Raw genomic sequence first — 10065 nt, 5'->3', positions numbered from 1 at the left:
GCTGGAAGCCCATTTCTTCTTAATCAAGTAGCAGCCTTGTCCAGTCTTCCAGGATTTAAGAAAACAACTGGCAGATGTGAATGATTTATTTTTCCTCCCTCTTCTGCTGCGGTTTATTTTTTCCTCTTGTTAGCGAGCGCTCAGCCGCTAACACAAACAATTGCTGAAATTCCACCTGCCCACCTGTGGCCCCTCCTTCCCGCTGCTCGCTCGGGCCCTCATCTTCCTCCGGGAGGGCTGCACCGAGGGGAAACGACATCGCGCTTTCTTAGAGAGAGGAGGAGGAGGAGGAGGAGGAGGAGGAGGAGGAAGAGGGAGGAGAGGGAGGGGCCGGGCCGGGCCTGGGCGCATTGTTCCGCGCTCCTCTGCCAAGAAGTAGGTGACTATGAACTCATCCCTTGCCCCTCGCAGAAAGTTTGCTCCCTCCCCTCCCCTCCCGCCTGCTGTCGCGGCAGGAGGCAGCTCGCAGCCTGGCGCTGGCCCTGGAGTCCCCGCTCCTGCTTAATATTCCGCCCGCTCCGCCGATGTTGTGCTTGGCTCCGGTGGGACTGCAACTCACGGCTTGAAACCGGAGCCAATTTTCTGTCTTAGTCTCGCAGTGTTTTGACTGGAGGCAGATCCAGTTCAGTCCGATCGGGGCTAGTGGAAACAACTACCTAAGTCTCTGCTGTCTGCTTCGTTCGGGAGGGAAGAGAGAAGAAAGAAACGCGATCCCTAACTGCTGGGCGCGCGCTCTCTCACACGCACACCCCACTGCACACACACACACACACACACACGCACCGCAGGCACACGCGCGCGCACACACACACGCACACACACACACGCACACCGACTCGCACGCCCGTCGGTGCCGAGCGCGCCGTGCCAGCACCGCCGGGGGAGAATGGGAAGCGAGTGAGCGGATCCGTGCCGGTGTGTGAGCGCCGGCGGGGCCGGGGCCGGGGCCGGGGCCGGGGCCGGGGCGGCGGGAGCGGGGCCGGGGGGCGGCGGTGGGGAGAGCGCGACAAACTCCCGCGGCCGGGGACCCCGCGCCCTTTGTGGGAGAGGGCTCCGGTCTTTTTCCTGCCGTAAGAAGGAAAAAAAAAAAAAAGTGTGTCTATGTAAGATATACGTGCGTGTGGTTTTTATATACGTGTATAGAGAGACATGACTGCCAAGGGGGCGCGGAACACCGGCGGGGCCGGGCGGGGGGGTGTCAGGTGAAGGGGGTGCCGGGCGCTCACCGCGCTGCTTCGCTTCCAGGTGCCGGCGCCCGCGATGACCCTGGTGCTGCCCATGCAGCGGCTGGGCCGCCCTATCGCCGCCGACGGAGCCGCCGACCTCGCCGCCTACCGCGCCCTCTGGGAGCCGCCCTGCTGCGGCCGCCCCGGCCCCGGCCCCGGCCCCGCCGCCGCCGCCGCCGCCCCGCCGCCGGCGGCCCCCGGGCCCCCCGCCGCAGGTAGGCACCGCGCCGATCCGCCGCGGCGGCGGGCGGGAGGACGGAGGCGTAGTCCGCGGAGGGGGGGCGCGGCGCGGCGGCGGGCCCGGGCGCGGCGGCGGAAGGCGGGCGGCGGGCGGGGGCTCTGCCCCGGGGCGGGCGCGGCGGCGGGGCCGCAGGTGCGCGGGGCTCGGCGGGAGCCGTCGGCCCCGGGTTGCGCCGGGTGCCGCGCTGGGGAAGGCGGCTGCCCGCCCGCCTGCCCGGCCGGCGGCCGGAGCGAAAGTTTTCCCGAAGGCGAGCGGCCAGAGGACGGCACCGGTTTGCCGTTCTGCCTGTCCCGTCGGCCCTCGGCCGGGAGCGTCCGGCGAGTTAACGCGCTAGGCAGGTGAGGGTTTATTTCTGATGGCTGCAAATATACGTGAAAATACGCGGTGTTCTCCCGTAGCGCGAAGGGAAATGAAAAGTATTTTGTTTGGAGAACCTCCGGCAAACCGCATGTCATTTGTCATATCTGATTTATTACCCACAGGATCACATTACAGGGGAATTTCAAATCCTGTAACAACATCCAAGATCACATACTTTAAAAGGAAATATGTGGAAGAGGAGGATTTTCATCCACCGCTCAGCAGCTGTACACATAAAGTATGTTTTCTAATAGTCATTATTTTTACTCCGAGTTTCAGATGCTTAGTAACACTCGATTGACCCATTTCCACGAGGCTGAAATACTCTGCTGAATTAAGAGAGTGATCCAGCTGTTTGCTCAGAAACAAATAGTTGTCACTTGTTCACATTTATTGTTTTATTGTCATCGAATTGCTTAAGAAGCAAAGGCGTTTCTTCATTTATAACAACTGTAAATGGAAACGCTGAGAATAACTTTTTTTCAGATTGTTTTGTTCTTAGCTAGTTTATGTCATGCCTACAGAAACAGCCCCATAGCAGCATTTGAACAGCAGAAAGGAAGAACATAAATAAAAAGGGCCCATGATTCCCCCACTCATTCAAAACTTTTTCCAGGGGAGAAGACAGTAATAAGTTCCATGTACCCCAAATGGGTTACAGATCCACTAGAAAAACACAATGACTTGGAAAGTGAGTACAAGCTCCTTCAGTCTTTAATCCTGTTTATTAAAAAGGTCATAACTCCAAAAGAACAGGTTAGTAAATGAAAGAATTTTTTTTTTTTTTTTTATGAAAGCTGTCAGGGGAGGGATTAGAGCAAACATTTCCCAGGCCAGTGAATACATAAATTGAAATCTAACTTCTTTTTTTAATGAGAGATTTTAGGGTCTTGTTCATTAAGGACTCAGTCCTGTGAGGAACTGAACGCCTGGAGTGATGTGCTTAAGGATAGCTGACGCCTTGAGACACTATCCTTACCTTGCTGGGATCATACCTGGCCCATGGTAGTCCAGTGCTACCCATGTACTGTTGGCAGCAGAGAGGACACAATGTAATCTGATTAAAGCACAGCTTATGGGAGGCAATAGTACCACAAGAGCCCCAGAGGCAGAAAGCTAAAACAGATCAAGATGCAGAGCAAGTTTATATGTTATCTTTACCTGCATCGCAGAGGCAGCCTTCTGAGATGCGAGGGGAACCGAGTGCCTCATCCCTACAAGGGACACTGGGCAGGGAGGTCTGCCCAGTGGGCTTCTGTTTCCCTGGATGGATTTCCACAGAGGAGAAGCGAGCAGTAACGCCGAGCTCGCTTCCCAAGGACCTTAGAGTAGCTGAAGGAATTTTCAGCTACAAATAGTGTTGGCTGGAAATAAGTACCTGACTGGGAAGGTGAAAAACTGCCCCACCATTAATTCCAGAAGGTATCCAGTCTGCTGCCAGAGCAATGAATAAATAGCACCGAGGGTGTTGAAAAATGTGCTCTAGTTAGTAAGCGTGTCTCCCACATGTCACATCGGTCTCTGATTTCAGCCAGGTTTTTTCTTGGCTAGTTTGTTGGATTTTTGTATCAGTGATTATTTTCCTTGCAAAGAGGAGGAATAGTTACTCATCCTTTTTTAACAGCATAAAAACCAGTTGTAGAGGTATTGGTAAGAGACCTGTCCCAGACATTGTTTTGTGCTGTTGTAGAGGTGTATCATGTCAGAAACCCTGGGTCACCGTTTTCTTCTGTTCAGCACGAATGTGTTTTCTACTTTGCAGCACTGAGCTCTGGGGGAGGGAGGATGCCCACTGGGTTTCTTCTAATATCTTACACGTTTTTATACCTTTGCTGCCCAGTAAAGACAGAGTTATGTTCTGAGATTACTTGTCCTGTAGAGGGTATGACGGTAGGGCCCAGAGCCTCTCTCCAGAGGGCTGTTGGCAAACATTTGTAGTAGAAAGCCTTTGACAACTTGTTCCTACTGGTGGCCCTCCAGGATGTATCTCCAGGAGGATCACAGTTCAAGGCTTACTGGTTTGCTCCAGGCTTTTATGGCTTCACTGACTATTGCTGCAGCAGGTATAAAGGATGCAAATTAACCTATAGGCTTAATACAATTTAAAATGAGTCATTTATTATAGAAAAGTACTCTCTCTAACAAAGAAGACCTTCAGCTGTGAACTCACATGAAAACACAGCCAATTTTTCTTTTTACGAGGCACTGTGCTGCTTCTAAGCCCTGCAGACAGGACCAGGCTGTGGAAAGAGCTAGAGGGCTGAGGAGAGCTGAATGGATGTGAAAAGCAGCTGTGCTTTAAGCTCTTTCAGTCTTCATAGCTACGACTTCCACTCTGCAAAAATGCTGTAACCATGTGGGAAAGGGAAGAATGATCAAGCCACAGATGGGGGGGATTTAGAGCAGTCTCCCTTTGTGCTGTGCTGCTCTCCTCCTACGCAAACCAAATTCTTACTAAAAATGAAAATTAGTTAATAGTGCTTATAGTAGCATGCATTGCCCCCTCTCTTATTTTGATTCCCAGGGTAGTGATTACAGTGCAGAATCCCGGGCCTCCCGGGGGCAGTAACCTGCTCATGCTGCCAGTGCTGAGAAAGGGAGTCCTGGAAGGACCATGGAAGGGAGAACAAATCTGTGGGCGTCGAGCCAGGATTTCTGCAAATCCCTATCCTCTCTTTGTTTCCTGACCTTGTCCCTGCCTATCTGCGTTCCCACCGGTCCTGTAGAGCGCAGGGTGTAGTATGCAGGCCAACAGCTGCTCTCCAGATGCCGTGATGCTTTGAGATGGGTTTCTCCCTGCCTCCCTCCCTGCATGCGCTTTTGTACACAACAGCAGTATAAGGGAGCTTGGCAAATGGAGACCTCCTTGCTGGAGGGCCTCTTCCACTGGCAGTGGATGAAATGCTCTGACACTTGCTGCGTGAGGCGATGGCTGCTGGCTGCGTCTTGCAAACCTTGAGGCTGCAGGAGGGGACCCTCACTTGGCTTCAGAGCTTTGTAGAAGCCCCACAGGGGATGATGGAATTGGGTCCACTCACATCAAAAAGCCCCCAGCCATCACTGGAGCAAAACTGCACAACAATTTTATGTTCTAACCCCAAATGCAAATAAAGAGCCAGATGTGCGCATCTGGATTTTACTCTCCCATCCTGGATTCGTGCCCTGCAATTGCCTCTGTGGTGTAATGCTCAGCTACTTGCCTCCTAAACCTGGGTGAATGCTGTGGCCAAGAAAAAGCCCAGCTACATGGGTGTGCAAAACGAAAAAACAGTTTTAGGCACCTCAGAAAGAGAATGAGAAAAGTAGTGGCACGGGGGGAATACTTTGCTTCATTTTCTTTCTCCTTGCCTGGAACAAAACCGGTTGCCTTCAGTTCTGTATCTTCTGTCTTTTGCATTTTCAGACAATCTCTGTGTTTGAGGAGCGGGCCCATATTCTTTACATGTCTTTGGAAAAGCTGAAATTCATTGATGATCCTGAAGTCTACCTGCGGAGATCTGTCCTCATCAACAATCTAATGAAGAGAATCCATGGAGAAATCATCATGCAGAACAACTGGTGCTTCTCCGCCTGCTCCTTCAGTGGCACCTCACCACAAGAGTGGTTTGTGCCTCAGGACTGTCCATATAGAAAACGCCTTCGGATGGCAAAGGAGGAGTATGAGAAGCTCCACACGTGCTGCTTCTATCAAGAGTGTGGCAGTCACTATTTAAATCTACCCTACTCTGTTACTGCTAGTACAGAAAATACTTCTTCCTCCTCCTCTTCCTCCTCCTCCTCCTCCCCCATTTCTTTGCCAAGCTGTTCCCAGCAGGGGGATTATGACATTGGCAGTGCCCCGTCTTACAGGAGTGATGACCAGATACCTGCTAATGAAATATTCATCACTAATGCCAGGTCTCACAGTAATCAGGAAAAGGCAAAATTTAATGACGAGAAAGGAGGTAATGAACCTGAGCGAGAGACCGTCGCCCTAAACTGTGAACCTGTAAGAGGCACCCATGCTCTTGAATGTAAAGGCAAGTTTTATGACTATTTTGAGACTGGATGTAATGACAAGAGCAACGTAAGTGAATCTTGGAAAAAATCCTTAAGGAAGAAGGAATCTTTACCAAGTAATAAAATGTGCTGCAGCAAAGGAAGTAAAATATGAGGCATCTTTCTTGCTCTGTTGAAGCATGCGCAGCATGTTTGTTTGTCTATCAAATTTTTATTTTGAATGGATTTTTTATAGTTTTCTACAAATGATACAATCATGCCACAAACATTACGTGTAGTTTTAAATGACTGGAGTGCAGATTGCGTAAAGCGTCTCTATGATCTGCATCAGCGGGCTATTTATAAATATGGAGACTTCATAAAGAACGCAGTTGCGTTACTGCTTAGCACTATAGTCTCTACAGCTATGGTGTGGCTTTCGTTACTGAAAATACCAATCAGCCAGATGGGGAAAACATATCGTTTTATATATCCCCACCCCCAAGAAGTCTGCCATTAATTAAGAAGAACCTCCATTATGTTTACCAAGGAATTAGAAGTCTGGTAAACAAATTTTTGCTACCAGCAAGGGTGATGTGCTCCTTCTAACTCAGTATTTGTTCTGACAAAGGACTGTCTTCATGGACTGGGAATAAACCATCCTTACATTTCGTACTGATACTCTTGAATTCCTGGATTCAGCGTCTTGTTCAACTGACAAAATAGGACATAGCATAAAGAAATAACCTGTTTATGGGATCTTAATCAGAAACACAACATGCAGCTCAAGTACTTGCATGTTTTCACCTCGGCTGTAATAACTAATGAGGCTTGTTGTTATACAGGGCAGGTTTTTTTTTGGTGCCTTACTTTTTGTCTTAATTTTTGCCAGCGTGAAAATTAAGTATAAATCAGTGATACAGCAGGGATTTAACCTAAACAGAGAAAAAAAAAAACAAACCACCCACAGGGTGGATCAAATTATTAGAAACCTTTAACCTTTGAAGTACTGAGTTCAACTTCCTATTCAAACATCTCTGTTCTTCCTTTTTGATGCTCAATTGCTTTTTGATTTGCCATCCTTAGGAAAGGATTTAAGAAACAATAGAGAGATGTCTCTTGTAAACAAGCATTCGATGCTTGAGTGTTTCTATGGCAACTGTCTGTTGCTGGGGCTCTTTTTTTTCCTTCTTCGTATAATGAAGTTCATGAACCAGTGGCATGTTTTATACTTTATTCTGTTTCACATAATTTTTCTCTTTTAGATTGCAAAAGCATGCGGGAGTTTTCTATGACTTTTGCTGTTGATTTAAAAAAGACAAGAAAAGAAAGCAAAAAGCACAATGTTGATCAATAATGTGGCGATAAACATTATTTTATCTGAATGAATGTAAGGGGGTTAATTTTAAAAAAGAACATTTTGGAGAAATGAGCTGAGATTTCAGTGGCTAAGGACAACATTTAGTCATCCCTAGGTAGACTGTTTGCACAAGTGTTCTGTTTAAAATGCCGAGAAGACATTAGTCAGGGTTGGCCTAAGAGTGTTGTGAGTCTTAGATCCACCAAATTAATTAGTTCCCACAGTCCCCGTAACAACTGGCAGGGTGTGCTCAGCAAAATAGCCACCTCCAAGCCACGGCTGACTCATAATAGCTGCCTGTTCCCACAGCATCAAGCGCTCAAGCAACATCTTCTCCGCTTTGTTCTTGTCCAAAGGGTGAAATTCACCCCTGTGCTGAGGGAGCGGCCAGCTCGGCACAGGGCACGAGGGTCCCCAGCGGCACACCGCCCCGGGCTGCCCCCGGTTTGGTGCTGGAGTCAGCCGGGTCTCTGGGTCAAAGAACTCCTGCTCTGGGTTTCATGGCTTCAGCCTGAGTCCTCCTGGGCCACAGTTATTTTGGGTAGTGTGCGCACCCCACAGTCATGTTTGCGAACTGGACGGTGTTCGTGACTAAGCCGAGTGGTCACGGGAAATAGCTCCCCCCCAGCCAAAAGAGAATAGGATGTAAATCAATGATAACCTTTATGCAATCAGGTGAGTTGGAACTGATAAGTTTGTAAGGGTTATCATTGTGAAGAACAACAAATAAAGAAGGTATAAGTCCCACCTGATTTCTCCAAGACAGAAGCTTTTTTTATTAATAATAATAATATTAAATATAGATCTCATTCATACAGTGTATGAGTAGGATCATCATTTAGACATTTGTCCACAAGGACCAATTTTTTAAAAAACCTGATTTTTCTTGTGTTATACCCAGATAGTCTAGTAATGTCTGCTCTTTTCCAATATTTGATAAACACTTGATGTTTTAAGCTTAAATATTAGATGCTTGTATACTAATGTGTTGTTGTAGTAAAGTGAAATTTCCTTGATATATATTTATTAAAATGACCAAAATTCATTTTATTTTTACATTTCCAATGGCTACTGGGTCCTTTCCCCCATGTTCCCCTCCCTCACCCAAGGAAATGCTATTTAATCAAACTGTTCCCTGCTGAAGAGGTTACGCTGCAGTTGACTGTGCCACCTCAAGCTGAGTCCAGGATGGAGCTCAGCCTTCACAGGGTTTCAGGAGCCTTTACGACAGTCTGAAGGTGCACTGTGAAGCAGCAAACTTCTCTGCGGACTTGCACGTATGGCCAAAGAAAACGCCTGGCCAAATGCTGCCCAAACCACAAATCAGGTAACACTTTTGGGGGGGCTGAAAGCTTTTTGACCCTAAGGGACTCCTTGGTCTTCCAGAACAAGCCTGCATATATAACCCATTGCAGTCTCCTGAGTTGAATTTGTACCAGCTGAAGTGATGGATCAGCAGAACTCTCTGTCTACTCAGGCCTCTCTAACAGCTGCTTTAGTTTCAGGGACACCTAGAAATTAACCTGTTACAGCTCTGGACAGTCTTGCTGAGTGTCATCAGGGTCTGTAAGGGGTGAAATGTCATCTAATGAAGGTTGGCCTAAGGTTAAGTGGTCTTTTATGCCTTTCTCTGGACCCTGCCTCACAAAATAATGGCAAATACTGAAAGTAGATGTATTGGACTCAGGAGTCCACTGAGTTATCCGCTTTGCTACAGAAGAGACACAGGTATTTCATGCTAGAAAAGGGAGTCAGAAACACCCTTGTCCAATTGCCAGAAATGCAATAGACCTTGATAGGATTTCCAGCCTGGGCTAGGCTGAATGGATTTCATGGTTTAAATTTGGTTTGATTTATGGCACGTGAAGAGTATAAACCTGATAGGCCTTTTCCCCATTGCACGCTCCAGTACTAAGGAGATTTTGCTAGTATCACAAATTTTCAAGAAATAGTTCTTTTCCAAGATTAATGCCTTTCATCCGTACATCCCACGCATAACTGCTAAATGAATACTCCTGAACTTGATCCTGGCCTACCTGCCTGGAAGAACTGGACAGTAGAGCTGCTCTCTGTGGAGACTGTTTTACTCTCTATCATAAGATACTTTGCTCCTAGAGTGTAAAACTATAAAGTACTGTGCCTTTCAGCAGACTAATAATGGTACTTCAATAAAACATGGAAAACAGCAACAGAAAAAGATGTTTCTGTTGTCAGATCTATTTTATTGTCACTAAGAACAGAAGTGTCATTTTATTTTCAGGATTGCTTTCCACCAGGTAATACATTTCCCTTGGAAATGCGTAGTTCATTTGAGTTGAAAAAATTATGTTCCTTTTTCAAAATGTGGCATAATATCATTGTGCTTCATATATACTTAATACTTTTGGTAAAATTTTACATTTTTACTGGATTAGCTAATCTGTTGAAACAGCTTAACACAGTTACTTAAGCATCCCCAGCACTCAAACAGCCTCAGCTGGCACCGATTTGCAATGCCAGCGTAGCAGCTGGCTCCACAGAGAAAACAAATGCAGGCTGAGCCACAGAGATGAAGTGCTTCTTTCAGCCCTGAAGATGTTACACCCCCAAAGCAAAGTTGTGGTAAAGAGACTTTTTTCATGTTTCATCTTCCTGTGCGGCCTCCATCCTCCTTTTACGCCTCTCATCTACCAACTGTCCTTTCGCCGAAGACCAGGACACGCTGCGGGGGCAGTATGTGGGGTGCCACCACTCTTCGGGTTTGTGCAGGGGAGGTGAGGAGCTGGTTCAGAGGTGCAGCATGATCTAAAGGGGAATTTAAACAAACTAACCAGCGCGCAGTGTGTCTCGGCTGCTTTGTGGCCCTTCTGGAGGCCCATGCCAGTTGCAACCCACCCAGCTAAATGGCCTTTCCAGCTGCC

The 10065-nt window shown here is 47.8% G+C and overlaps 1 protein-coding gene across 1 annotated transcript; it reads left to right on the top strand.

Moving 5' to 3' along the window:
* Positions 1-805: 805 nt before the first annotated feature.
* Positions 806-9362, top strand: SERTAD4 (SERTA domain containing 4). Its single transcript, XM_052806462.1, has 4 exons — positions 806-915; positions 1246-1441; positions 1950-2065; positions 5231-9362. Exons 2-4 carry the CDS (start codon positions 1261-1263, stop codon positions 5978-5980), a joined length of 1047 nt encoding a protein of 348 aa, XP_052662422.1. The 5' UTR covers positions 806-915; positions 1246-1260; the 3' UTR covers positions 5981-9362.
* The last annotated feature ends 703 nt before the right edge of the window (positions 9363-10065 follow it).

This window comes from Harpia harpyja, chromosome 13 (assembly GCF_026419915.1).
Source record: "Harpia harpyja isolate bHarHar1 chromosome 13, bHarHar1 primary haplotype, whole genome shotgun sequence".
NCBI lineage: Eukaryota > Metazoa > Chordata > Aves > Accipitriformes > Accipitridae > Harpia > Harpia harpyja.
The sequence above is the reverse complement of the archived record's forward strand: the minus strand, read 5'-3'. Positions and strand labels throughout refer to the sequence as shown.

Bases quoted from the DNA above. Each gene is read 5' to 3' on its own strand.
- SERTAD4 (XM_052806462.1), top strand. From the start codon at position 1,261: ATGACCCTGGTGCTGCCCATGCAGCGGCTGGGCCGCCCTATCGCCGCC. The intron at 1,442-1,949 runs GTAGGCACCGCG...TATTACCCACAG, and splicing joins CCCCGGGCCCCCCGCCGCAG to GATCACATTACAGGGGAATT. The intron at 2,066-5,230 runs GTATGTTTTCTA...TTGCATTTTCAG, and splicing joins TCAGCAGCTGTACACATAAA to ACAATCTCTGTGTTTGAGGA.